The 27,224-nt window shown below is 46.7% G+C and overlaps 12 protein-coding genes across 12 annotated transcripts; 4 read left to right on the top strand and 8 right to left on the bottom strand.

The window, feature by feature from the left end:
• Window positions 1–1,668, bottom strand: GLAREA_11618 (uncharacterized protein; the record flags this gene model as incomplete). The annotated part of the gene is made up of 2 exons (XM_008089761.1): window positions 1–1,143; window positions 1,192–1,668. 2 exons carry the CDS (start codon window positions 1,666–1,668, stop codon window positions 1–3), a joined length of 1,620 nt encoding a protein of 539 aa, XP_008087952.1.
• A 1,969-nt stretch (window positions 1,669–3,637) lies between these two features.
• On the bottom strand, window positions 3,638–4,449 carry GLAREA_11619 (uncharacterized protein; the record flags this gene model as incomplete). Its single annotated transcript, XM_008089762.1, has 2 exons — window positions 3,638–4,316; window positions 4,385–4,449. The coding sequence occupies 2 exons, from the start codon at window positions 4,447–4,449 to the stop codon at window positions 3,638–3,640; spliced, it is 744 nt and encodes a 247-aa protein (XP_008087953.1).
• A 517-nt stretch (window positions 4,450–4,966) lies between these two features.
• On the bottom strand, window positions 4,967–5,767 carry GLAREA_11620 (uncharacterized protein; the record flags this gene model as incomplete). The annotated part of the gene is made up of 2 exons (XM_008089763.1): window positions 4,967–5,300; window positions 5,358–5,767. The coding sequence occupies 2 exons, from the start codon at window positions 5,765–5,767 to the stop codon at window positions 4,967–4,969; spliced, it is 744 nt and encodes a 247-aa protein (XP_008087954.1).
• A 787-nt stretch (window positions 5,768–6,554) lies between these two features.
• GLAREA_11621 (uncharacterized protein) lies at window positions 6,555–7,481 on the top strand (the record flags this gene model as incomplete). Its single annotated transcript, XM_008089764.1, has 1 exon — window positions 6,555–7,481. The coding sequence occupies one exon, from the start codon at window positions 6,555–6,557 to the stop codon at window positions 7,479–7,481; it is 927 nt and encodes a 308-aa protein (XP_008087955.1).
• A 798-nt stretch (window positions 7,482–8,279) lies between these two features.
• Window positions 8,280–9,400, bottom strand: GLAREA_11622 (uncharacterized protein; the record flags this gene model as incomplete). Its single annotated transcript, XM_008089765.1, has 2 exons — window positions 8,280–8,771; window positions 8,822–9,400. The coding sequence occupies 2 exons, from the start codon at window positions 9,398–9,400 to the stop codon at window positions 8,280–8,282; spliced, it is 1,071 nt and encodes a 356-aa protein (XP_008087956.1).
• Window positions 9,401–11,393: 1,993 nt separating this feature from the next.
• GLAREA_11623 (uncharacterized protein) lies at window positions 11,394–11,907 on the bottom strand (the record flags this gene model as incomplete). Its single annotated transcript, XM_008089766.1, has 2 exons — window positions 11,394–11,473; window positions 11,529–11,907. The coding sequence occupies 2 exons, from the start codon at window positions 11,905–11,907 to the stop codon at window positions 11,394–11,396; spliced, it is 459 nt and encodes a 152-aa protein (XP_008087957.1).
• A 4,147-nt stretch (window positions 11,908–16,054) lies between these two features.
• On the top strand, window positions 16,055–16,258 carry GLAREA_11624 (uncharacterized protein; the record flags this gene model as incomplete). The annotated part of the gene is made up of 1 exon (XM_008089767.1): window positions 16,055–16,258. The coding sequence occupies one exon, from the start codon at window positions 16,055–16,057 to the stop codon at window positions 16,256–16,258; it is 204 nt and encodes a 67-aa protein (XP_008087958.1).
• A 763-nt stretch (window positions 16,259–17,021) lies between these two features.
• Window positions 17,022–19,189, top strand: GLAREA_11625 (Protein kinase-like (PK-like); the record flags this gene model as incomplete). The annotated part of the gene is made up of 2 exons (XM_008089768.1): window positions 17,022–19,102; window positions 19,153–19,189. 2 exons carry the CDS (start codon window positions 17,022–17,024, stop codon window positions 19,187–19,189), a joined length of 2,118 nt encoding a protein of 705 aa, XP_008087959.1.
• A 1,017-nt stretch (window positions 19,190–20,206) lies between these two features.
• Window positions 20,207–21,863, bottom strand: GLAREA_11626 (Phosphoglycerate mutase-like protein; the record flags this gene model as incomplete). Its single annotated transcript, XM_008089769.1, has 3 exons — window positions 20,207–21,198; window positions 21,264–21,719; window positions 21,809–21,863. 3 exons carry the CDS (start codon window positions 21,861–21,863, stop codon window positions 20,207–20,209), a joined length of 1,503 nt encoding a protein of 500 aa, XP_008087960.1.
• Window positions 21,864–22,422: 559 nt separating this feature from the next.
• Window positions 22,423–23,013, top strand: GLAREA_11627 (DUF1168 protein; the record flags this gene model as incomplete). The annotated part of the gene is made up of 1 exon (XM_008089770.1): window positions 22,423–23,013. The coding sequence occupies one exon, from the start codon at window positions 22,423–22,425 to the stop codon at window positions 23,011–23,013; it is 591 nt and encodes a 196-aa protein (XP_008087961.1).
• Window positions 23,014–23,214: 201 nt separating this feature from the next.
• On the bottom strand, window positions 23,215–25,090 carry GLAREA_11628 (GroEL equatorial; the record flags this gene model as incomplete). The annotated part of the gene is made up of 6 exons (XM_008089771.1): window positions 23,215–23,301; window positions 23,349–23,986; window positions 24,034–24,624; window positions 24,672–24,880; window positions 24,930–24,996; window positions 25,066–25,090. 6 exons carry the CDS (start codon window positions 25,088–25,090, stop codon window positions 23,215–23,217), a joined length of 1,617 nt encoding a protein of 538 aa, XP_008087962.1.
• Window positions 25,091–25,436: 346 nt separating this feature from the next.
• Window positions 25,437–26,536, bottom strand: GLAREA_11629 (NAD(P)-binding Rossmann-fold containing protein; the record flags this gene model as incomplete). The annotated part of the gene is made up of 2 exons (XM_008089772.1): window positions 25,437–26,024; window positions 26,072–26,536. 2 exons carry the CDS (start codon window positions 26,534–26,536, stop codon window positions 25,437–25,439), a joined length of 1,053 nt encoding a protein of 350 aa, XP_008087963.1.
• Between the last annotated feature and the right edge of the window lie 688 nt (window positions 26,537–27,224).

Consider the following 27,224-nt stretch of genomic DNA (forward strand, 5'->3'; position numbering starts at 1 on the left):
TCATGCGGTCTTCTTGATAACCTTCTTCACAGCGGTTGTCTCGACTGTGTAGCTTTCGGTGGTTTTTTTGACCGTTTTAGAAGAAGACCCAGGGTGATCACTTGTTCGAGCAGAATCTGGCGTCTTGCCCACTTTGGAAGATGCAGCAAGTTTGCTACCAGATGCAGCAGTCTTTGGTTGGAAAGCAAGAATCTTCGTGCGCTTTACCTGAGGAACACTCTCCGTGACAGCATCCTCCGCAATTCTCTTTCCGCTTGAGATAATTGGGCAGGGGGTGATGGGAGACCCTGACGACGAGACTGGCTCTTCACTTGCCGCTAGCTGAGAACTAGACTCAGAAGACCCCTGTTCTGTCGATGCGGTGGTCAAACCTGAAGGTGTAGGCACAAGACCTTTCTTCGCAGATGCCATGGACTTTCGACGGATTCTATCCTCTTTGGCCTTCCTCTTGCGCAGTGCTTGAGCTTCCTCGTATGTTGGAGGCGCAGGATGAGGGTCAGGAATTTCCTCTTCGTCAGCCGATTCAGGCTCCTCTTCCTCGTCCTCACCATCGTGGACTGACTCTGCATTCTGATAGGTTTTTCTCCTCCTCTGATTTTGCAATACTTCGTACTCTGACCATTTGAACGCGGCGTGCTTGATCGAATCGCTTGTACGCCATGGTGCTGGACGGTCGCATTGAAGTGCCTTTGCTTTTTTATTCTCTTTGCTCAATAAAGGTGATCCCTTGGGCTGGATTGCACCCATATTATCAGCATTGAATTTGTTGGTCAAAGTCTTCCAATGGATATTTGTATGGTCCTCATAACGCTGGGCAATGAGCGCTAAGATCTGCTGTTTTTCGAGCTCTAGCCAGTATTCTCGCTTTTTGGCAGTGGGTGGGAAATTCCGACCGATGATCTGAGACCGCCACTGATTCAATCGAGTGACCGATGCATGATCAGCAAAGTTGACCGGGTGTGCATATCTATTGATGACCGGTATCCCTGCCGCTTTGCTATATTGCCCTGAGCCAGGAGGGCTTTCGGCCTCTGTATGAAAGTCCAAATTCAACTTTGACGGGTCGAATACTTTATACTTGGCATGTAAACGATCCACTCCCTCTTCGAGTGCTCGATGATTCCGAGGGCGCCGGGGGGTGTGCTTGTACCTGTCAGTAGATGCGATAGATTTAGAACACCTACTACTTACACTGCGTTGTTTGGGTTTTTTACCATTTACCTTGGCCGGATAAGCCCACCAGGTTTTAGGTTCAGCTTTGATAGCAGATGACTGAGCTTGATCATGACCATCAGTCTGTTTGGCTGACGAAATTGAATTCACATCTTCTGTGTCGTCTTCGTCTTGTTCACCTTCATCCTCTTCAGACTCTTCATCCTCCTCGTTCTCTTCGCCCCCTTCGTCTTCGGTGAGATTCTCGTCTTCAATCTCTGTATCCCCACTGGAATCCGAAGGAGAATGGAAAACCGTAGGTACTCCAGCTTTAGATGGATACTTTAATAGCATAGGAGATTCTGTCACGGGTCTAGTCGATTGCTGCGAGAAATTGTTGCGATTTGCAGGTGTTTCTGGCAACGGCGACGGAGATACGAGCTCCTGGACAGTCAAGGGACCACGCTTAGGAGTCATGCTGACCATTTTGTATCGACGAGTGTTGAAATCGGCCATTTTTCTGTTGATGATCGAGCGCAAATCAGTAATTGCAGTTACCAATGAAGAGCTCAAGTGAGCCACTGTGATCTTACCAAAACGAGCAGTTGAAAGAAGACTATGGTACGGTACACGAGAGTAACAGTCGGAGAGAACCAAAGAACTGTGGACAATGCCTAATAAGCAGGTTAGCCGTTATCGGTGCCTGACCTACTTGTGGAGGATACTCACCTGATAGCAGACTGACAAAGTTGAGCTAAAGTCGTTGTAAACTGGGTACAATGATTGACAGTGATTGAAGTCAGAGCAAATGTTGTAGGTACAAATGATGTTACAAAAATTCTGTTGTAGAGGTGCAAGATCGTTGGAGGTTTAGGTGTGTAGAGGGGTTGATGTTGTGGATGAGGAATGGAGGTTCCAAAAAAGTTGTAGTTGGAAGAAATTTATGTTGAGAAGAATGGTTCGAGGGAAAGGCTTTGTAGACAGGCGACTCGCGCTAACTGTCAGGAAGACAGAGAGTGATGGTGAATATGTGAATTAAAACCTTTACAGCAATTTCAAAAAGGTGAAGTGGTGGGCAAGTGGAGCCGAATTTGGTAAATGGTGAAATTTGGGTTACTGTTCGCTGTTTTCACCTTTCATGTATGTGTTTTCTTTATGTTCAATGTAACTTTAACGGATTGATAGTAGGAAGCATCTTCTGTTCTTACACTTCTCAAACATTGAGAAATAATCTCAGAGTAACTTCAACGTTCATTTTGTAAATTCCGATTTTGGAGGCAACTGAGAATTGGTACAACGAAACCGACCATAGTGAATGTAGGTCTAAAGCAACCTCGAAAGCAAGGGCTCATGAATCACCTGAGTCAAATTTTAGCTTTATCTCGGGGTATCTTGTTTCTGGGAAGTTGTAAACGAGCAAAACTCACCAGATAATTCATCTCTACTTTACCCAATCTCATCACAAGCACAACTTGCCTTTTTAGTGTGAATTTGCAGTCACTCTAGGGAAAAGAAAAACAGTACATGTTCTAACCAAAGCTGTCTAGTAGTCAATCGCATGTTAATTAATATACCCTCACCTAACACTCACCTTCTGTGTCTATTTGAAAAACCCCCCTTCTCCCTCGCGTAAACTCTTGGCATCGAAGAAGAATTTAAGGTCTCGTGCAAGTCAGTTCCAAGAACCTTCTCAAATTCAAGCATAATTCACTTAGCTAGCTGCCTACAATTAGCACAATCACTATTTTTAGGTCACTTATCTATACGTACCACCTAGTACCTAAGTACTATCCATCATCAAATGTGAATAACAGTATTGCTCTGAAGGCCAATTCACTTCTCAGCAAAGTGCTCTGTAAAGCCAATATTCACATGACTACTATCGTCCGTTCCCGGAGCTCAGTTGTGGTTGTAGTAGAGTTTATCTGCGATGAACTTGATAAAATGTAACCTTGTAAGGGAATTAAAGCGTACTAACACACTACCTCATATCAAAACGAATGGTGAAGATTGAGATGATATGCATGGATTCTGTTGAGGTGATAATCGAGTCTTATGATAGCCTAACAGTGAGGTCCCCCGTGTTGATGAAATGGAGTGTTCTGGCGAAGTATCGATTTCGGTAGCGGTATTGTTATTTGAAGAGTCTTATAAAAAACTACTTAAAGAGATTTCGTATCGCTACCTGCTCTCATTAATTTTGATATGATTTACTTTTCAACATAGAATAGGTTACCATGGTACCTACCCAAGCAGGTACATGCCGACATCAACCAGAAGACCTAAGACCTCTATATTGCCTCTCTTTATAGTCAGAGCTAACACCAGAAATGCTTTATAGCCAAGAAACGGTATTAGTTACACAATCAAATACTGCAATCAAACATGAGAAGATTATGTGCCATATAGTTGATTGTTGTCAATCAGACCAACGAGGTACATCGCCCATGGGTATCAAACGCCGTAAAATCCAGTGTATCAATGCTCATCGCAACAAGCCTCCAAGATCCCTTTCCATGCCGCTCACTCGTTCCTCCAGCTCGCGTTTCTTTCGTTCTAGTTCTCGAATTTCCTCCTCCTCCTGTCTCAGATCTTCATCTGTGACTTCTACCTCCTCTTCCTGTTCCCGGTATCCATCTTCAGCGTCCTCTTCGTCTTCATCTTCCCATCTGTCGCTGCGATTTATGCCATCCAGCTCTCTGCCTAATCTTTGCACCCTTTTCTCGTAGTGATTTACACTATCCTGCAACCTGCCGTATCTTGATCGAATGTTTTGTATCCGCTGTGGAACTCCCTGAACCTCATACACAGCATTGAGCTTTTCCACACCACGCAACAGTACCTCAATGTCAAATTCTCCCTTTCCTTCCGCTTTCCGTACCTCTGAGTGTAGCTCCGGGCCAAGTACTGCAGCAACCGCAGTATTCCGTCTCGGTACCCGTGAAGTCGCGCTCGCAGCAGTCGTTACCTCTCCTCCGGACGCGACACTGAAGATGGTCTGCCGTCGTGCTTTGACATCTGGGAAAGGATTCGAAGAGGAAACGAGTGGAGGTGGAGGAGGAACCGAGAATAGAGCTCGTTCGTGAGGTTCAGTGTCTCGTATCAGAGATGTTATATCGGGAGTGGAAAGGAGCGCATTCGTAAAGATTTTGGGCGGGGGGAATCTGTTTAGCGGGGTTAGTTGCAATTTGTTTACCATCAATTGGCGATTGCAATTGTACAGCTGGCTTACGGTAACGTGGCTATTGATTCTGCGGAGAGAGATATTTGCTCGAGATGCCGAGATAGCAGTGACATGATTTGTTTGCTCGGAGGGGATGTTTGTGTGTTTGTATTCTGTCAAGTCAAACGCGTCGGTTGGCTTATGGATGTCCACATCCCAGATTCCCCACGCCCTACGGTGGGCCAGACTCACCTCACCGGCTTCTCGACCAGCACTTCTGCAATCAAAACGTTAATTGACGGTGATGTGCATACCCGTCAGCCGTAAGTCCATACATCGGATCACCGTCATGGCAAAGATCCCAGTCAAATTAATTTTCTTCCTGCGTCTTTTTCTTCAATCCCTTCTTTCTGTTGCCTCACAACCAGCGCATCTCTGTCGACGTCTCCCCACCATTGGCCACGGTCACGATGCGGAGAATGCACACAATCATGTTGAACCGGCCCTGCAGCAGCCAGACCGGCCCTCACAGGATGCGTTTTTCGCCGGCAGCACGATTGGACGTCTCAGCGCGTTGAAGAAGCATTTGGGACCCTCTGCGACCCTCTCCATCCCGGTTCGTACCTTCGCTCTACTGCTCGTCGAGCGTTTTTATTTATTTTGCTGCTTCTGTTTCCTCCGTTTTCCGAAAATGGCCCCGGTAATCTCACTCGCGCCCATTATGAGCACTGCTGTCTGGCGACTAGTTCTGTATGCAGATCCAGTCGCTGTGAATAGCTGCCAGCGCATCGCATCCTTCGTAATATAACAGTTATGTCGTTTTTCAGGGGCAGCTGCCATACCGCCGCGACAGACGAGTCGCCATGTACGGTCTGCATCTGCTCGAGGACATACACTCGCTCGCAATGCCTCGTCTATTCCGAGGAATGCTTCAGCTGCATTGAGAAAGCGCCAGACCGACCTGTGCCAGGACAACGGTGCTCGTCTGCAACATCTGCGACATCAATTTGTGCCCTTTCGCCGTGACGGTTTGACGTCTTACGACTGGGACCATTTGATCAACACCACGGCGAAAGAGAACCCGCCAAAGTGCATTTCCACTCTGTGTGGTGGCAGTCTCTCCTCGCTTTGCCATCCGGCGCCGGGCAACCAAGGGGGCACACCCTGTTGAGTGAGAGCATTTGCATTGCTGCCCGACAACCGTGGACAGGCTGAACCCGGAACCACCACAGAACCTCCTCGACGAGCATCGTAGGTCTGACTGCTTGAATCCGCCTGCTGGGTCCGTTTTATTGGAATCGTTTCGAACGTTTTCGTGCCGCTGGCCAACGACGAGTCCGGGCAAACGAACACCATCACCGGCACTCCAGAATTTGCCTGCCAACAGACCAAAATACCCAGCATCACATCATCCCGCCAGACGCAACACCAGTACCAGCGACCGGCGATCATAGTCAGACTAGAGCAGGAGCCTCTTCTCTATTTTCGGTGCACATATCACACAGCACACATCACACATCCCACATCCCACACATCACTTTCGTCCCGACGAGTCTTGTCGTGACCCGTTCGTATATTCTCTCACCAGTGGTTCCAGCAAAGTTCTGCCACTCACTCTCTCTCCACGGCGAATAAGATCGGTGTTGGCTCTGCTGGCCCTCGGCTGCCTTGGTCAAATTTCTGCCTCAACGGGACAATATCCACTGAAGTATAAATCCTCGGCTTGCCGCACCTTTGCTTCCACACCTACATTCATCCTTGAGATTAATACCTCGGACACTACACCACGTCGTCTTTCACCCACGCTATCTTCCACTGCCCTTCCCTGCGGAAACAAGACAAACTCCGCCTCTTTTTCTCTTGAAACAAGAAACGAGTCCGTTTGTCTTGTTTGCTCCCCTTTGCCCGGCTTGCAATTGGGTGCCCTGCCGGACATTTCTTTTTGATCTTCCACGGCTTATCCTTACACATCCGCACAAGTGGACTCCTCGCATTATATCGAGAGTACTCGATATTCGACGCCCCTTTACAAATCCAGAACCAGACCGGAAATTCGGTTTGCGAACTGTTTGTTATTCAAATTTATGCTGCTTATCATGAACTGCAATCCTCCTCGTCTTTTCTCTCCTTGTTGGAGATATTTACCGCGGGCATTGACGCCTTGACCTACATATTATCATCATACACTGGTGCCAAAGCACTTCTGCGAGATCAACAAAAATCCAAGATAGATACAGCCATGCGGCCTGCGACGCCCAACTTTAACTTTGCCCAGCAAGCAGGGCCTTCCTCCCCGCCGCAAACACCAAATCCTGCAAACTCAGCATATAGCTTTGGAAAGAACCGCAGACATGGCCAACATTTCCAAAAAATTCCTCCCGAGTTGGAAACTGGAATCCTCCCCAATGGACCAGGTCCAACCTTCAGCTATATGCCAACGGCGCGAGCCGTAGACCTTTCACCACGATCTTCGTCCCCCACTTCTTCAGTCCAGTCGTCTGCATCTGGCAACCCTCCACGATCGATGTCTTCCTCACCGGTCCAGAATCATAAAGATGATCCGCCATTACGGAAAGAAGTTCGTCTCGCGGAAGGCACATTCACGATTGACGAGTTTGAAGACTCGGATTATGCAGATTTCGACAGCGACGAAGACTCGGTCATAAGACCGCACGAATACGAAGACGCCGAATCGGAGCGAGCGCTCTCGGTCAAGGCTGCCTCTGAACTTGAACCTAGTCTCTACGACGACATGCAAAACCTACATTGCGAAACCGATGACATACTCCCAGAAGAATTAGAGAGGGAGGCATGGCACTTGAAGATGCGGGCCGAAAAGAGGCGAAAGAGACGTAGTTCTGGAAGCGTACAAAAGAGGACGTTAAGTCAAAGCATTGGCAGTGACACGGACGACGAAGATATCCAGCCTGTCACATTTGAGGGTGCCAACAGCGCTAGGAGATTGAGGAGGAAGGTTGAAGATCGTGGTAGCCTGATATTCGACGACCCACCACCTAGAATCGACGAATTGGAGGAACCAGAGTCCTGCGAAGAATTAGTCGAGGTCACACACAGCGATATCGAGGGACAGGGTCTACGAGAATTGCCATATTATGTGCAGGACATGGACGTGGATTCGGAAGATGAGGATGAATACGGCGACTAGACATGAGTCACCATTTCCCGGGATGAAAATCAAAAAAAGACAATACGTTCAGGAGGCAGATTTGAATATACGTTTGGAACGATGGATATGACAGCAACGATTGCATGACACATAGATAGACTTTTCGGATGGGAAACCATGGGCGTTTACATTAGCATACCATAGCATTATAGGAGGGAGGAAATTCTTCGATCGAGCATAGCGGCAGCCTTTAGTTAGATTTGTTTTCATGGCAACTTTGAATTTTCTTGCTTTTCACAACACCTCTCTATCTTCCAGAGTAACTTGCTACAACATCTACCTATCTATTCTCCCCAGTGCTTCCTTGTTATTTTTCTGCTAATATATTTGGTACTCTAGAAAAGAGATTAAAATCTACAGATTTGTCCGAACTCGACCCGCGGTGGTACAATCATCATGGGTGTATATTTTCGGTAGAGCGGAATGTGGATTGGGCAGTTCATCCGTCGGTAGTATTGCCGCCCCAATGCCGCGTTTGCTGAAGATGTTGTAGCCCAAAGTTTCGTTCGTATGTTTTCGGCGATATATGAGCTATATAGATGACTGACAATTTCTTAGTCGGATTAAGAATAGTGTTTGCAATCATTAATGGTATTTCCTCTCTGCGTGTAGGGCAAGGGCAGTGGCCTAAATACAATTACACAATATGACCCCTATCGGCGCATAACAACTTCACACACGCTCTCGATCTTCCAGCGCACATCTCTTCAAGCAACGCTGCAGGACCCAAGGCTCTGCAGTTCAACGCTCTACAACTCGATCAGTATTCACAACCGTCTAATCCTCGTCCTCGTCCTCGTCGGACTTCTCCTCGTCTTCATCTTCTTCCTCTTCCTCGTCCTCATCCTCGTTCTTAGCAGCCAACGCTCGCCTCTCCTTCTCCTCCTTCTCTAGAGCTTCCCACTGTGCGTCTCTATCTTCTTTCAAATAATCAACGGCGGTTCTCAGTGTCGTATGTTCCGCGCTCACGATCTGACCTCGGCCAACCAAGGTAAAGACAATCGAAGCTCCAACGATAAAGGTAAGGACGAAACGGTATGTACCGTACCAAGCTGGAAACCATCCCTTGGCAGTCGCACGCGCGTCGGCGAAATAGAGGAAGTTGAAGGTAAGGAACTGGGTGATCAGAGCGTATTCCACAGGCATGAAAATAGTTGGCCATGCGATTGCAGGTGCTGCAACACCGTATACGTAGCGACGGTAGCTGTGATATCCTCCGTATCCGGCATATTCTAATCCCCAATGAATGGCGCCTAAGAAAGAAATAATCTATTCCATGTTGTTAGTTTCGTCTCCTTTTCTAAATGTACTAAACTTACAATGGCACCCCATCCAATTTGCACAGGCGTAATCAGTTCCAAATAATGCTGCGCCTGCTCTGGACTGAACAAAACTCCAGCACCGTTTGTAGCATGACTTTGGTTAATATCCCATGCTAGGTATACCGTTGACAAAGATGTGACAGCATAAGGTATGGCTCCAGCTGCACCAAGTAAGAGCGTGTCTCTTGGCACGTCGGCCAAAGTAAAAGTCTCTTTGATTGTTTTCAGATCCGCCTTGATCCCAGCCATCATATCCTCATCATCATGGTGACTTCGTTCCTCGAATACAGGACGGACACTCGAATCGGCTGAGATTTCCTCAGGATGTGGTTGCAAGGTCTTTCCAGCAATTTTCTCTTCTACCTTTACATCTTTCCTGTCGTATGGAGGACCAGTTGCGTAGAACGAGATCTGGGTTGGTCGGGCGAGTAAGAGGATCTGGGGACGCGATAACGGTGTCAATTGACGAGGTGTGGCATTCCGAAACTTGGTGGAAGCTGCAGTGAAGCTTGCTCGTGATGTTGTAGGTTTCGGGAAGCTCTTCAGTAACGATCGCGTGGCTGCGTTACGAAGCATCTTGTCGTGTTGCTCGTATAGAGCTTCCCCGCAATCTGTTGCGATAAGGAACGTCTTCGTCGAGAGCAATTGAAAAGATCTGAGATCCCCACGGAAATCCAAATCTGAACGCGGTGCTGAAAGGACGGGATTTCCGGACTGTGCAACGAGATGGTCTGAAAGAGGAGAGGAGAGCTGAGTTGTTGTGGTTCCAAACTCAAAGAGCTCTTTGGCTTGAGCTTTCCCCAATTCAGCAAGCTTGTACTTGACGTCAGGGAAATCTTAAGCGAGAAATTCAACCAGGATTGATTCCAGGTCTGAAGTGCTTTGCAAGATTATCGTCGGATATTTAATTTATCGAAGAGTGATATAACAAACAGATCAGTGTATTTCTTCTACAACAGTGATTAAATCTTCGATTTGACTGCCAACAAGTTACTTTACAAGGCACTTGGATATTGGTTACACAGGATATCGACAGGGGTTTGAGATCGATCTACTTGGATCTCATTGGCTATTCAACACTTACTGAACTTTCGGATTGGAGATGGCATCCAAACAGTATGAAACGGAGTTTGTCACTTCACCATCTGAACATACTAATTGTCATAAAGTCTGCATGCACTATACATCCACAAGCTTCTGCTCCTGAGCTACAAGTACCTTGGTCACAGGTTACTGAGCGAGCAGTTTGATCTAATACTCACTCTTTGAGACAGAAAATGGAAGGAATTTGGAAGGAACTAGAATATGGTAAAGCCTCAACTCTTAGCCTTTATTTTAGATCTTGACTGTCTCCAATGTAGTTGTCTTGACTACTGTACTAGTAGCGTCACGAAAACCATTACGGAAAGTAGTATTTCGCCAAAAGAATTACAACGTAGAAGTCCTTAACGGTGCTTTCTGATGAGTCTGAGTTATTACGTTTCGATCCGCAAACTCAATAACCTTTTTCCAACGGTTGACAATACTGGTGAGGCCCTTTTCCTTGCTGATCAGTAGAACATATCTTCGTAATGTTATAACTTTAGAGCAGGAAACCTACTCGTCGAGAATACCTCACGTTAAAGGGTTTTCAGACTAATTCCAATCGTAAGAATCACTGTTCTTGCGGAAATATGTCCGTGATCATCTGATAAGATACCATCTCAAAGAATCTCCTAGCGGAAGTTAAACCGACTTCCGCAGACGATCCTATTTCTAGAATGTAAAGCATGATTTATACATCTTCCAGCAAATTTCCCAACTCTGCTAACAGGTTTACTGAAACATGCCGGCTTGTCAGCCTCAACAATGCGTTCAGACGAACAGCACACTCTACTGACGCCTGGACCTTGCTGCAAATAGTGGAGCTGGTGTTGTACTGTTTTAGATTTCAAAACAAGCTACACCCTGCGAAAAACAAGTGGGTTCAACACTTCGGGTGATTGACGTAGGGGTATTAAGGAGATGTATAGGGATGACGAGAGAATCTAGACCTAGAATATTCGATCTGGGAAACCATATTGGTGGTAAATAGATCGCAGTATCTGTAGACTCAAAAGCTAGAAGCCACAAGTCGAGAGGCTTTCTGGAGTGCAGCAGCTAGCACAAGAGTAAAGCAGTTCTTATCAAATTCAGAAGTCAACTACAAATTTCATGAGCATCGTATATCTGTTAAAAATGTTGAATTGCTAATAGCTCATTCTGGCAAGAAGGCTGTAATGGTATACTAACGACAATTAAAGTCCTAATGAGAACAGGTATCCAGTCTTGAACGCCACCGCTACCACAAGCCATCGAAAATTACGACTTGCAAACAATCTGACGGGCTTCCAGTCCGTTGTCTCCATGAAGAAGCCCCAAAAAACAAAACTCCGAATGCGCTCAATGCTTTTCCTGGTGAAAAAATCGCTAAAATTCCGAACCGGTCTGATTCCAAGTTGAAGCTGGTGATCTCGCTTGACAGACCTCGACATGATCATTTAAAATCCCTACGATAAGAAAGTCCAGAATCCAGTGGCCGACGAAGTGATTAAGCAACATAACCGCCGTTATGTGCTTCAATCCAACTCTGCAAACTCTCGTTTAACAGATCCAAGCACAATCTACTTGCTAAAATATTGATTAGCATGTTTTCGAATTTAACCTGCACAAGTGCTTTACTTACGAACAGGAACATTGGTCTCTCCTCTCTCCTCAGCCTCTACTGCGGCGCTCAACCTCGCTGAGTTATAGCAGTGATATTCCCTCTGTATCCGTAACATTCTTTGCCAGCACTGTGCATCCGTCTCTCCAATCACTTCGCTAAAAAGTTCGCTTCCAGCTCCTGAATTGCTTCCATTGCGGCTTCCATTTTCCGACGTTGGAGTGCTTGTATAACTTGAATTTCTTGTAGTACCAGTGGGTAGTGTGAGAGTTGCAGCTTGAAGCTTTGGTGATGATGGTGCTGGTGAGGTGGAAGTTGAGGAGCGAGCTGAAGAACGACGGGAAGAGAGATATCGTCGATGTGGAGAAGAATTACGGAGGAATGTTGGAGTTGAAATCATTTTGAACGTTTGTAATCCTCGAATCAGGTGATGAATTTGACTGATCTCAAGATATTCGAGGAATGTTGATCCACGTGATGGCTGAAGTTGTCGGTACTGTTGCGAAATCTTTGCAGTTGAAAAATACTTCAGGGCGACTAGCTTTCATATAAAGAAGCAGCTAACAAGACTCACAAAGAAAACAAGATAACCACTGAGTCATGCGGGGAGGATAATCCTAAAGCATACAACAAAAAAATAAAGGAGGTGTGCGAGGAAAGGGGAACCCAGCATTCTTAAACCACGGATGCATTTGGGTGTCGTGTGCACGGAATCCATCAGCCCACCCAAACCTATCAAAAATCCTTATGTCAACCACATAAGACAGCCGTATGTTACAATTTACTAGGAAAAAGGTATTCTTCCTACCCAGGATTCTCGACTCCGCTGGATCCGAAGATGATGCGTGGTCAGCACGACTGCACCAAACACGACAGATACATACAGGACAGCTAAGCCCACTGTGCTTACGATATTCAATCTCAACCTATCGTGACTCGGTGACCGATTGTCCTTGTGGGGCGGTGAAAGAATGTTTGCCGATGATATAACAGCTATGTGTAAATCAAAGTTTGACGACTCGAATCACGTAGGCTGTCAACAAACGGCATGACGTTTGGTATGAAAGGTTTTGCGTTTTTCGAGTACATTTCTGCATGGTGAGGGTCGGCGTAGGAAGCAGTCAAGCGAGGAAAAAAGGGATGACTGCCGAGACAGGGGTTCCATCCAGTCATGAGCTTGTACTTGCGGTACAAGTGTCGAAGTGGATGCCGTTTTGGAGTTGCAAAAGAATCTTCGAAGTGGAATCATGGCTTCAAACGTCCAAAGCGGGTTATTCCCGTGACAGTTCTAGACCGTCAAGAGATGATGATCTGAGATGAGTTGTCAGGCCCCATATGTCATCAGGTCAACATAGCCGCACGGGCCGCTGTCAAACTTCAGAAAACTAGCCCTATGACAGGTTTGCAAATTCTGGACTGAGACTACGTTATCAGTGTTTTTGATTTGCCCTTCTTATCTTTAATCTTCAACATCTGGTTCTTAATCATCCCATCCATCTTCGAATCTGGTCATAGCGTTGGCCGCATGGTTGCATCCAGACTTTTGTTACAACCGCTTGCGGGGTCAATCCTGCCACAAGCGAGATCGGCTTTGTGCCATCACGCAGGCTAGTTTTGATCTGTAACACCGCACTTGTCTAAAAATGGCTTGGATATTACATAGTATAATTATCTACTTTTAGGTAGAAGGCAGATTTCGGGAGTTATAGGGCCTTTGAATGTTTGCAGTTCACAGATTTGAAGTGTCCTAAATACATGGTATGGCAAATGTTTATCATCACCAGCTTTATTTTCAACCCACCTCTTGAAGTAAGGCTTCTTTTCAAGTGAAGGAAATCGCAGCTTCTTTCCCTGACAGCTTTCTTTGATTCGTCACCCAAGTTTTTCAATCGACAACAAATACGGAACCAACTGAACCGCTTCCTGCCGAACCAAGATGGCATCTAGCAGTCCGACGATTCGTATTTGTTCAGAAGCTTCAGAGATGTTATTCAGGTGGCTGTTTGTGACATCTGAAATGTGATAACTAGTTTTGTTATCACATTTCCATCCAGCCTTCCGGCTTAGTATGCTAGCAGGCAATACAAAGTCATCGTGAGAAAATTTGAAGTTCCGCTATGGAACGTCCCCAGAATCCATGACTTCCCGTGACGTCCACCAGAAATCGCTCTGGGTTTCTTGTGGGGTGGTATGATTAGTATAATGTGCAGGGCGAATCCAAAAGCATATACTTATTCATCATTATCCCAGACGTGAAATGCTGGTTAGTAAGTGTCCCCGGGATGCGGCTCGAACATCTATCTTCGCACTCGAATTTGGTCTTCAATTCGCTAATCAAAACAATAATACGACGGGATGGTCCCGATAGGTCAGGTAGTAGAATACTTTCAGGGTCCCTCAATGATCTTCCCTGAGAAGGAGAGGCGTACATGCTGGCTGTTCGACGGTTAGTGATTTCTTCTAGAGTGTTGATCTTCATTCTAAACAGTCTACATTAAGCTATTTTGACTGATATTTTGACTTATTCTTTGAAAATTCTCATAATTCTAAAATAGCCCAAGTTGTCCTGACATGGATGGTTTTTGGAAAACAAGTATAACCTCTCTCATAGTCTGATGATATGCGAGCAATGTTGAGCTTAAGATCAGTTAGATGAAAGATGTGTAAGACTAAAGGTAACTATAGGCTAAGTTTTAGCGTTTCAGAATACCATTGAGATGTTGTACCTTGAAAGTCTACACTGTTTAGACTAGAACCTTTCATATGCTTGCAGTCTCTTAGGTCGGCAGCACTTCTAGCAGGGTTAGCACTTGGGGCCCAAAAACCAGACGGTAACGGCTTAGACTAAATAGATAAAATGCTTGAGTCATTTAAAGTTATGACAATAAATCTAGTGTAACAAATTCTAGACACTATTGCGCCTGTAGTAAGAGATACGTTTCCAACAGTGTATTGCGAGAATGAGGGGACACTTACCTCCAGGCAAAGTTCATGAATTGTACCTGACGTGCTGTATTAAGTCAAATTACTCAGTAGTTACTAGGATAAGGTGTTCCGTCAGTCTTACAATACACTGATATTTACCAAAAGCTGGGAGTTGGTTTCCCAACCACTTTCAATCAGGCTCCAAACCACAACTGTGTATCTAAAGATAATTTTCCTAACAAATAACAATTACACTGTGTCTAAAATTCAGCACTCGTCTCTTTAAAACATGTGAAAGCCACATGGTCTCATGCCGCGAACCCTTGCAATAAAAACAAAAGATACGCACCGACTCACAGCTTTTCGGGAAATAATACCCCACGTTCTCATGCGGCACGCGCAAAGGGGTTGAAACATATAAATTTCCAAAAAGAAGACTCTATTTTGAGATGGACTCCTCATGAACGTCATCGGCGATCTTGCTGAAGAACAAGAAGCGACTGAGCTAAAAACGATTTCGAGGACGTTCCCAAGGTCATGTGATCGTCGATAAGCGAGAATGTTCCCCTGCTCTTCGCAACCTCGTCTCTGACCTTTTGATCTGAACATGCCTCCGCGAGGTTACATGACTTCTACAGGATACGAATCAATCGCAAGCAACTCCCCCGGTACACGACAGCAAGAGCAGGATGCGAACCACGATTCTGCAGGAGACGCACCCAACCTAGGTGCAGATCCGTGCTTCAGATCCTCAAGTCTCGGCAACGCCCGCAGCGACGGCAATGACATCCACGCGAGGCTACACTCAGCGAGAGGAGCACAGAATAACTGTCCAGGCTTTCGACGCCCAGTGTTTCTTTTCCATTTCCTTCTGTTGATCTATCATTTGGAGACCACAGCCTCCGGACAAAAGAAGCCGCGTACGCCCGCGGAATCTCTCCATTATCGTCGATATGCTTGCAAAATGAAGTTAATGAACTCTTGGATGCGGCAGACTGCATCTCAGCCACCCATATTACATTTCATTTCTTCTTGAATTTCAAATTCCGCTTTCATTCAAACTCCACATTGCACAACTCCAGTCGAGTAAGCTGACGGGCTGGTCGAGGTCTTCTTGCATTAGTTCAGCAGCGTGGCATATTCAACGGTCAGTAGTCTGCTTGATCTTGGACGCCCGGTATCTCTACGGTCAATAGCACATTCACATGGCCTCCGCGGTGGCCCGGCTTGAGAGGAAGCGTGTTACCGTGCAACCACTATAGACCGAATCAGAATGGTATCACTCAGCCACGCGACCTGGTGCTAGCTGCTTAGATGAGAGCTGATGCTTCAGACGTGTAAGGAATCAGCAATTTACACGTCACGTATCTGACTGGAACGATTGATTTGCATATGCTTTCAAAATGCCTCTTGGAAAATACCTGCAAAAGTATGTACCTATGGGAGGCTCATCGTCTCTGTTATCTGCCCACGTTCATGTTCTTATATGAGAGAGACCAAACTCATCTCCACACATGGCATATCGTCTCTTCGATGGGAATTGGAAACAAACAAGCCAATGAAACCCTACCCTGTGGGCTTATTTTTCGACGAGTACAGAATTTCAGTTACACGATCCCGCGATGTATGACCAGGCTATTGAACAACAGGCGGAGCGCACTCCCCTCATTGCCTCTGTGCAATGGCATCTGCAACGAGGCAGCCACGACATTGGAATCCGATGTAGCGAGAACTATGACCCTCAACTTGGACCACAGAGCGCTCTCTTTCGTGGGGAGCCGCAGAAATATCTCGTGGCAAGCGAATATCGCGAACGATATCGTTGACGCTGCCGTTGGTCTGCTTGATTTCCTAGTTGATGGTTTAAAGTGCAAGCTATGTTATAAGAGCTTCACCCTGCCACACGCTCAGCGCGGGATCTAAGCGTAATTAGAAGCCAGAGCAACGCCGCCGAACCCGACAAATGGTTTAATGTGACGATATCCCTGGATCCCAAGCATGCGGGATGGGAAAGAGAAGACGAAAACCTGCACCATGGCGCCGTGATAGAACAATGTCCCCGCGGCGGCCCTGCATCAATGAGATTGCAGGGATCGAGATAACAATTGCTTGCTTTTTCCGACCCAACAAGCTCCACCAGACTGATGAACACAAGGCCACTTTCCCCCATAATGCCACTTTTCGGATCTGCCCCAGAAACGACCACGGCTCTCACACAGAGCGTCACCCATGCCGCTTGCACAGCAGCTCGCCTGTGTTTGCAGCTGGACACCACAACTTGGGTCAAAATTGAGTCGATGCCCGGCTGTAGTTTGGAGATTTTTCCATCTCCTAGACTTTTCTTTTCGTGACCTGCAGCTTCGCCCCTCTGTTATGCGCTCTTTTCCTGAAGTCTCGCCTCACTCATGACACCAGTGGCTCGTGGATTCAATAACCGAGTTCGATTTAATATCTCATCCCACGCAACGCTGCGACACCCCCCTCCCACACCCCAGATTGTTGGTGGCGCTTATCTTTAACCCACAATTCACCAATCAGAATAAATAATCCTTCTCGGTTCTAGCCAGTAGGAGCCGGGCGATTTTCCCGATGGACTATCGCCGGACGTCGCTGGTGGTGAACAGGAAACAGCAGGCTATCGCAAATGCTCATATATATGCCAGTTTCGCCGGGCCCGCTGGAACAAACAACGCAAATGGAATTCTTGCCGAAACACCAACAATGTGGTGGGATGAAGATCGGATCGAGACGACGGTTACTCGTCAGTTCGTCTTAGCGAACCTACGACCTGACGAACAACTGCGATTAGACGAGCCTTTGCGGTTCGGCGAGGGTTTAACAGATGATACGTATATGGAATGGATCGAATCGAAGGCGAAGCGGATATTTCTGATCTTGGTCGACCTGGGGGTTCCTGATCAAATATTCGGTGTTCTTGACGACTCGTGGGATGATGATGATTTGCCTGTTCCGCTGGATCATGTTGAGCGACTTCGGCTGACGTACGAGAAAGACGAGCGGATGGATAAGCGATTTTTCCAAAGACAATTTGTCTACTTGCTTCGTGGTTTGCAAAAAGGAGCCCAACTCGTCTATGCGGACGATGAGGTAGTTCCATTAGAGCTCACAGAGAAAAGGCCAGTGGGCGCAGTACCTGGACTTACCCAAAGCAACTTCGATAAGGTTCATCTCCCAGGACGACCAGATGATATCTTCATTCGACGAAAGATACCCATTGGAACGACGCCAGGTCGGTTGCCGATGGAAGACTTCCTCGCTGGAGTCGAATCTCTGAAGAATGTTGAGCATGACCATTTAACATGCCTTTGGGCATCATATACGCACTTGGAACATGGCTACCTCATCATGAATCCAGTCGACAATAGTTCACTGAAATCTTTCCTGACTGTTACACCACAATCGTACAAGATCCTCGCGAAGCAGGAACGTCGCATAATGATGATGAACTGGATGCATTGTCTCGCTGATGCACTTTCCTTCTTGCACAGCAAAGGCTTGTCACACCGCAACATCAAGCCTTCAAATATCATGCTTGATATTGATAATCACATTTTTCTAAGTGATTGCAGCATTTTCAATAGCTCTCCAATGCTGAACACAAAGCAAGGATTTGACAAGGAGACTTACGATTATTCCGCACCAGAAAAAGCCGCAAGAACAGAAAAGGCAGCACCAGTTTACTCACCAAACACTCGCTCAACTACAAGAGGGACGATGGCGCGAAGGTCAACAGGTCCCAGTACAAACGGAGTTCCTGTGTCTCCGACAATAACCACGTCTGCCACATTCTTTTCTGACACCGCATCGATAAGAACGTCCTCGACGGGATCAAATCCACCCAGTTCCCCCACAAAATCTTCCTCGAGGTTGGAATCGACTCACGACCCTCAAAAGTCAGATATTTTCTCTCTAGGTACGATTTTCCTCGAGATCATCACGTTTCTCTTGAAAAGGGCATCTCGTAACTTTGCCTCGCACCGAGCTTCGAAGAACAAGACTCCTGGTCGTGGTGGCGGCCTTCCAGATTCATCATTCCACAAGAATCTAGGACAAGTTGAGAGCTGGATGAGTACTCTCGCTAGAGATGCTTCGAAAAAGGAGGATCAGATATTTAGAGGCGTCAGTCATATTTTATTACTGGTGAACAACATGCTATCAGTTCACCCGGATGATCGGCCCACCGCCAAAGAGGTACAGGAAAGTCTGTATGCTATTCTCTCGGAATACAGTGGGATGGGACAACCCAAAGCTGGACCTCCAGACGAGAACCGTGGTCGTATACACTGCGAGACCCGCGAAAACAAAGCCACCGAATGGAATTTCGGCTTCGATGAGCTCCGTCTCGCTTCTCAGCGTGCGGCCGCAGCAGCTTGTGCCTCTGTCGCTCCGGTGAGCACGCTCATCGGTAATATCAGCAGTAACACTACCGTCATTTATCCTACAATGAATTTGGAAAAGCTGATTGCAGACCGGACTGTCTTGCGTAGTCCAGCACCTAGGGGAAGAAGTGACAAGGATGGAGATAAATCGAGTATTCATACTAAGAATAGCAAGAGTAGTGAAGGCAAATCGAGAGCGGGAAGTGGTAACGGAGGAGGGAAAATCAAGCCGAAACCAAAGGCCTGGCAGGCGCCAGTTTATGCCGGTGGGTAAGCTCTGTCCTCGCGAGATGTGCTTTCGATTGCTGACTTGGTAGCAGAAATGACTTGGGGATATTGAGTGCTGAGAGGGAATGAAAGTGGCACTGGAAAAGCTTAGGATGGCCGTAACGGGAACGGATGTTGTATTGATTCGACCCAAATTCAGGCCGAATGCTTCAGTCAGTTGGCAATCTTGCTTCAAGAAGTTCACATTACTTCTCAAAAGCAGAGCAACAGAACGGCAGGGTAGGGTACATGGAGTAAATAGGTGGTGTTCTGATATATCTTTTCGTCTTGCGTACCGGTGCAGGTGGAGTTCAACGGCAGAGCTATGAGGAGCAACAGGAGTGAGCGTTTTACGCAGGAGTTGGTCGGCTTGATTCAATACCTTCTTGTATTACCCACTAATTTCTGATTTTGATTTTGTATAATATGATCGTTTGTGCGTCTGAAGCAAGAGTTTCACATTGCTTAGTTCAATGGTACTCAGTAGTATCGCTCAAATTAATCAAAAATGATAAACTCTCTATGGGGAGTACAACTTTCGATTTATGAACAAACTATTACATATGCCACAAATAATCAACGAGTGAGAGATTGTAGATCGCTATCTTTCGGCTTCTACAGCTCGAGGAACCTCTTCTTCTTGGGGCAATGGAAAACCAAACATACGTCTATTTTCCACAAAACATGTCGATCAAGGGGGGTCAACGGAGACATCACCTTAGCGGAAGGGAACTGAGCAAATGAAAAGATGTAAAAGTTCACTTGAATATGCGATGTGCAACAAAAACTTCTCCAATGTCCAAATGGGATAGATGAATTTACAAAACCCTCTTAACGAGACGAACCATATTTCATCCAGACAAAACCGACGTGCTTATGTAGGCTCAATTTCCTGCAAAGACTGAAGTTGGACGGCCGAAGATATCTACTCGAAGCATGACACTAATGTCAAGGATATGTGTAGGATATAAAATTTCCATTCCCAGCACCACGCTGCGCCATCTAAATGCTTCTCGCATGCTATGTAGTCAACCCAAAACACAGTCTAACAACACATGCACCTTGAATTTTCAATCTCGAATTTTAGGTCAACAGAAAGATTTGTGTTTAGTAGACACTCCCTCTCAAACTTTTATCCCTCTTCTCCTCCTTCTCCAATTTCACCAAACTTTCCTCAAGCTCCGCGCTTGCTTCGTTCTCAGGTTCCGCTTCAGAGCCAGCATCACTCCCGACGTCAATCTGGTCGCCCAGAGCATCAGCCATCGCGCTCTTCCTCATCCCACTCTGTTCTCTCTTTTCGCTTTTGAGGTGCGCGAAACCTCTTCCATTCGCTAGACGCTTGCGAGCGTCCTCTTCAGCGCTGAATTCCGTGTCAGAGCCCGCCTGACTCGTATTTCCAGACGCAGATCCGCCAAAATCGCGACCACCTCGTACAAGAAGGGTGTCTTTATTAAGGGGCGGAGAGTGGATGTGGTTCCGTAGACGACCGTCGACCGTGATGAAGGAAGGTGTTCCATCAGGACTTGAAATTACTTCGTCTAATGATCTTTGCACATCGACAGCTGGGGGACCCAGACGGCCCCTAGGGTCGTCTTCTTCTTCGCTAGACGATTGCCAGCGGCGAGCAGCTGGACGGCGTGAGGCGAGAGACTCGCCAGGTCCGGCAATTGGTGAAGTGCCAGGAGAGCTGTGATTCAGTGGCTTGCCATTGAGCTGCATGGCATGCATGGAGTTTTCTTTCTTGTAGTAATGTTTTCCATGATCACATCCATTTGGGCATCCTCCCCACTTCTTACGAACTGGTATAGGCGATGAAGTTCCAGCTGCAGCATCAAGTAGTTTCTTCTCCTTTTCCTTGTCTTTTTCAGATAGATGGGTACTTGAGCCGGACTTTTCCTTCGTTGCCGCAGCGGCTATGCGTTCTCGCTTCAGTTCTGACCAAGTTCGTAGGTTATTCTCAAGGATGTATTTCCCTGAATCCTCCTTCTTTCGCATAATCAGGAATTCGCAGTGATTGACGTTTCTGAGATCTTCAAAGTATTCGACGCTGAAATGGTACCATTTCATCAGAAAAACACGACTCATCAGTCCGTGAGTCACTATTTGCAAATGTCAGTGTTAAGATTCTTGAGAGAGCAAAATACGGGAAGATGTAAAACCTTACCAAGAACACACACGCTCGCACAATCCTCTTCCCCAAACTGCCTCCAGAGACTCTCATTGAAACCACTAACACGATCATACGCATCGGCCGCAGACTCGCCGTTAGGAATTCTATAAAAGAAATGACCATAATCTGCACGCTCCTGCCACATCCTCTCCATCTCCGCACTACATGGCTGGAAGTTTCCAAAGTCCTGTTCTCTCAGCCGTGGTTCTTCATACACCTTTATAGAATGTCTGGGGAACGGGGATGGGGAGGGTTCGTCTGAGGTGAGGGTAGAGAGAATTCCTTCTGTAGTTTCTCGCGTACGTCGATATGGAGAAGTAAAGAAGTGAAGGGTGTCATCGGCGCGGAGAAGAGTGCGTAGACGTCGTCCGGCCTCGTAGGCTTGTGTCCACCCATCCTGGGTTAGTTTTACTCGGTGATCAGGGATTGTCTGGTGGATATCGCGGTTTTCTATGTGGAATTAGTTGCTGATTCTTTTATAGAAACCACAAATATTTGGGAGCGTAGAATGCTAAGAACTTAAGCTTGTGGCAACGTACTGTTTCCTTCACTCTGAGCATGTCGAATAAGTATAATCATGCGAGGCTTCCCCATCCTGACTTTTTTCCCGCCTCGAGCCTTGCGAGTGGTACTTGGAATATGCGATTTAAATCTCACAAGATATAAGTTTTATGTGTTCTTTGAAGGTCAGAATTATGATATGTGTCAAAGAAAAGTTCCTGCAGCAATTTTGCAATGTTTAAATCCAGAAGAACAGAGGGGCGCTCTTGTCTCGAGAGCTGTTTCAAAGCAAATCGTGGCAAGGCTTATCGGGCTGCGCTGGAGGCGATATCGCTTCTAGAACGTAGGGGTGCCTCGAGGAGGGGTCGGCTTAGTGAATCGAGAGGCTTGAATTAGTAATATATTTCCGACGAGCTCAGGTCAACTTCAATGTTGGACTACAACAACTTTGTCTTCACGCCTAAGTCGCTCATAACGCTGACACTACTACCACATACCCCCACGTAGTAGAGCAACCAAGTATCTTACCGCAGGGACGGAAACATCCATTGTAAATCCCGGAGTACGAGGAAGGTGTCTCCAGGCGCAATTGGAAACAAACTATACACACCTCAGCCAAAGCCACAGCATACTCCCTCTTCTCACTTCCACGATGTCAGAACCAATTCCCGAATCCGTCCCAACATCCTTCGATCCTCGCAACAAACGCCCAACCAAAAAGCGCGCTTTAACACCACGCTCAGAAACCGCATCTTCAATATCCGCCCTCTTCGCGAAACCAGACCAAGTAATCCAAGTTCCAGGCTCCACGTCCCTAAGCACACACCATGGCGGTGCGCCTCCAGAAATAGTAGCCAACGTCCAGGGAAGTAGTGCTGGAGCTGGAAGCGGAGAGTTCCATGTGTATAAGGCGAGTAGGAGGAGGGAATATGAGAGGATGAGGGCGATGGATGAGGAGGTTAAGCAGGGGGAGGAGGGGAAGTTGTGGGAGAAGGAGAAGGCGGAGAGGGAGGAGAGGGATAGGGAGAAGACTAGGAAGAATAGGGAGAAGAGGGAGAGGCTGAAGAATAAGAAGAAGGGGGGCAAGGCTGATGAGAAGGCCGATGGCGAGGGGAAAGTAGGCGGGATGAAGCCGAGAGTCAGCAAGTTGGGTGGTGATGAAAATGATCGGTCTGTTGGAGCAGGAATGGAGGAGCATGTCGGAATTGAGCCCGTGGGGGTTATAATTCATGATGATGATTGAGATGGCCTTTGTATTACGTCCAGATTTGGCGACACATACACACTTAGGGAGGTGGTCACTTTGACCATCAGGTGGGATGAGAGCTTTGGCATCATAAATTCTCGCATGCTTTTGCCCGAGATTCTATACTATGATACAGGGGTATGCGCTTCATATCATCATTTGCTTTTTATTATTACACTAACAAGCAAGCAAAGCCATCTACTCATCTCCTCCACCACCGCCACCGGCTTGTCGAGCAGCCTTCGCGCTGCATATATCATCAACTCGAAGAAGCAGGCACGCAGACTACAATAGATTAGTATACATCTAAATAGTGGACTGAATGGACGTACCTCAATAGCTGTTTTAATACTTTGAAGCTTGACAGCTTCTGGTTCCCAAACTCCGTATTCCTTCATGTCGACAAGCTTGCCTACATCTCCATCGATACCCCAGGAGCTACCACCTTCGGCGTGCTTGGCTCTCAATTCTGTCAATACTCTCACAGGGCTGTTACCGGCATTCTGGATAAGTGTCCTTGGGATGACTTCCATCGCCTCTGCAACAGCCTTGTACGGCCACTGCTGAACACCCTCGATGCTCTTTGCTAGTTGTCCTAATCTGACTGCAACAGCCATCTCTGTAGCACCACCACCTGGTGATAATCTTGGGTGAAACATGACATTTCGAGCAACAGCCATAGCATCAGCCAGATTTCGATCAATCTCGTTCAAGATATCCTTCGATGGTCCACGGAGAAGAATGGTGCATGCTTTAGGGTTTTTGCACTTAGTAAGGAATGTGAAATACTCGTCTCCAATCTTCTCGATCTCAAATAGACCACAAAGCGTACCCACATCGGACTCCTGGAGATCATCCACTCTGTTGACAACAGTTGCGCCCGTAGCACGTGCAATTCTGTTGTTATCGGTCTTACGAACACGACGTATAGCTGTTACATTAGCTTTTACGAAATAGTGCTGGGCAAGATCTAAGAATGTTAGCAGTCGTTTCTCCTGAAAAGTGGCATGAACTTACCAGAAACACCCTTCTCTGTGATGACCAAGTCAGGCTTGAGCGCAAGAACTGCCTCACACATAAGCTTGACCTGCTCCTCCTCGATTTCCAAAATCTTATTCCAGTCTTCCTCCTTTGTGATCTCAATGTTGGTCTGTGATTCTCCTTTTCTGTACTCCAGCCCAGCGTCAAGCAAAACAATTCTTGGATTTTCGATCCGTCTCCTCATCTTGGGATGAGTGATATCTTTGTTAACCATGACTCCGTCTAACACTCTGCTGTCCTCAATCTCCCCTCCTGGAATCTTCTCTACCCGCGCATAACGCTTGATGTCCACCTCCATCTTTCCACCACCTGCCTCATGCTGCACTGTCCGTACTGCCTTGAGCGCAAGACTACACATAAGTTCTGACCACCGCGAGACGAATTTTGTGCCGATCGAGGACGAAATTAGTTGGTACATGGCTTTGTCATCATTAATATCAACGGGGAGAGAAATCTCATCAATAATTTCGAGAGCATCTTTTAGGGCAGCCTTGAAGGCAGAGATGATTACAACGGGGTGGATGTTTCGCTCGAGTTGCGGAAGTGCTTGCGCAAGGATCTCTCCAGCTTGAAAATTGTCAGATGGATTCCACATTCAAACGGAGAGTGCATACCCAGAATGATAACTGTCGTCGTTCCATCTCCAACTTCTTCATCTTGTGTTCTGCTGAGCTCGATCATGCTCTTCGCCGCTGGATGTGAAACTTCGATTTCTCGCAGAATAGCGTGGCCATCATTTGTTAAAACAATACCGCCCATAGGATCCAACAACATCTTCAGCATAGCCTTTGGACCTAGACATGATCGGATGATATCTGCGACACTGTTTATATAAGTTTCCTGTCAGGTATAAAATATTGTGCCCAGCTTACGTCTTAGCAGCCGTAATATTCGATAACTGAGCTTTTCTTCCAGTTTGTCTATCGTTATTCTGCGTGTCTGATAGCTGAGTTAGTAGGAGACCAAGCTTGTAGAATGTGGAAGAGCTTAGAAGCTATAAAAACATACTCATAACCAGCACCGGGGCCTGCATCTTGACGGCTGTACAGAAAACAGGATATGGGTATCTTTAAATTATAAACTGATGTGCTGCCGGGTAGTGAACAATTTGGATGTAATTTGGATGACTGGCGGGGACTTCTATGTTATTTTTGTGTTTCTGGGGTGCTGAGAATCGCGACTCCAGACGCGAATTTTTTGCCGAACTTGAGCCGGGATTTTGAATAGCTTCAACTGGGCTGACGCCTGATGCCACATGGCTTTAGAAAAGCAATGTGGTAGAATACGCAGTTGATCAGATATACATTATCATAGTTCAGACAAAGATTCATATTTTACATGTCTAAACATTATCCAGGCGCCGGCACCATACTAGGGTATCATATCAAGGACTCCTTATTTCCCTTTCTTCCGATAAACGACTTCATGCCAGTGTCCACACCACTGAACTTCCTCAGAATTGTCTGTACTCCTACAGGCATCACATTCATCCAGCCAACCCACCTAGCATACAAGGGCATAGACAGCTCCATGCTACTACCTGCGTCTATCGCCGCAATGACTTCCTTCGCAACTTCCACGGGTTCTAGTTCTGGCGCGAAGAAGGAAGAAGGTGTTTTCACGCCGTGAAATAGTGGTGTCGTTAGTTGCCCCGGTGTCACTAACACAGTCTTGACATTGGGAGTAGAATTCAGCTCCTGCTCAAGAGATTTGTGCATAGCTGTGATGGCGGCCTTCGACGCAGCATAATCGCTTAATTGAGCAGCTCCCAGCTGTCCAAGAACGCTGGAAATAGTAACTATAGTGCCATTTCCAGCAATCATGTTGGGGAGAAATCTCTTGATGGTGTAGAAGTGCGAGAGTAGGTTCACTCTGAAATTTTGATCAATTTCCTCTGCCGACAGCTCCAGAAGTGGTTTCCCGTTGACGATAGCTGCGTTATTGATCAGGACAGTTGGAGCCCCAAGCTACACACACGTCAGTAAAGCCCATTTCGGGGTTTTGAAATCCTCACATCTCTCTCAATTTCCAATGCGGCTTTTGCGACCTGCTCTTTGTCTCCCACATCGCATTGATATACCGAAACTCCTCGCGCTTCCCCGGAATCCAGTCCCTTGATGTCCAACACGGCAACAGAAGCTCCTCGCATCCCATAAACTTCTGCGATCAACAACCCCAATCCGCTTGCACCGCCAGTAATCACAATTACTTCGTCCGAATGCTTGACCTTGCGTGGCTTCGAATATGCGATCTGTTTATTCAGGATGTTGGCGAAGAATAGGAACGTCAAGAACGATGCGTATCCGATGGCTGCTTGAATATACGGATTGTTCCACCGCATAGCTTGCGCGCGCATACACAGCGGAATCATCCACGCCACGAACGGGTGTAGAAATGTTACATTGAGGACTTTAAGAAGTAGGTCGATCGAAAGAGGCTTTGCCCAGGACAGCTCTTGGTCTGGCGGTAGAGAAGACATGATTTGAATAGGGAGTAAAGATTATAGGTGAAAGTTAAATGCCAGATTGAAGAAATGAAAACAATGTCAGGAAACTGAAAGATCAGACATCTGGCTACATTTTGTAGATCGGATGAGGTTTTGAAACGGAGGGGTTCGCAGGAGTTTGTTTCAAGACGGAGTGTGTGTAAGGCCAATCGTCGCACGGGCATCCTCGACCTCATTCGTTCCTCGCAGGCTCGTCAGCTCAGCGATTCGCACCAAACATATTCCTTTCGGGCTCCTTCTGGACAACATATTAACCGAACTACAGTATCAGTCTATTTCGTGTCTATCGCATTTCTTACTCTACCAAAGCGACAGGTGCTGGATCCTTCTTTTACGAGGCTAACGTGTCATTGCGCCCGTTCGCAAAACACTGTGCAAGCGGACTCCTCTATGGCTTGCAATCTGTAAATTGTATGCAGGGCATCCAACTGAGGCGCTTGTGTGACTACTCTTGGTATACAGCAGAATTGTGTTGGTTTTTTGACCACCAACCTGTCTGTCATTCCAATAGTTGACGCCATCATTCAGGCAGACTCAAGGCAAGAGAGACATCTTAGCCCGCTTTTATTAGGGGTGGCGTATAAATACAGAAGCATTGCTTCGAACGTTCTCAGGTTGTCTCTGTGAACAGTAATACGAACTGAAATCATATACTCATTGC

This window comes from Glarea lozoyensis (assembly GCF_000409485.1).
Source record: "Glarea lozoyensis ATCC 20868 chromosome Unknown GLAREA8, whole genome shotgun sequence".
Taxonomy (NCBI): Eukaryota; Fungi; Ascomycota; class Leotiomycetes; order Helotiales; family Helotiaceae; genus Glarea; species Glarea lozoyensis.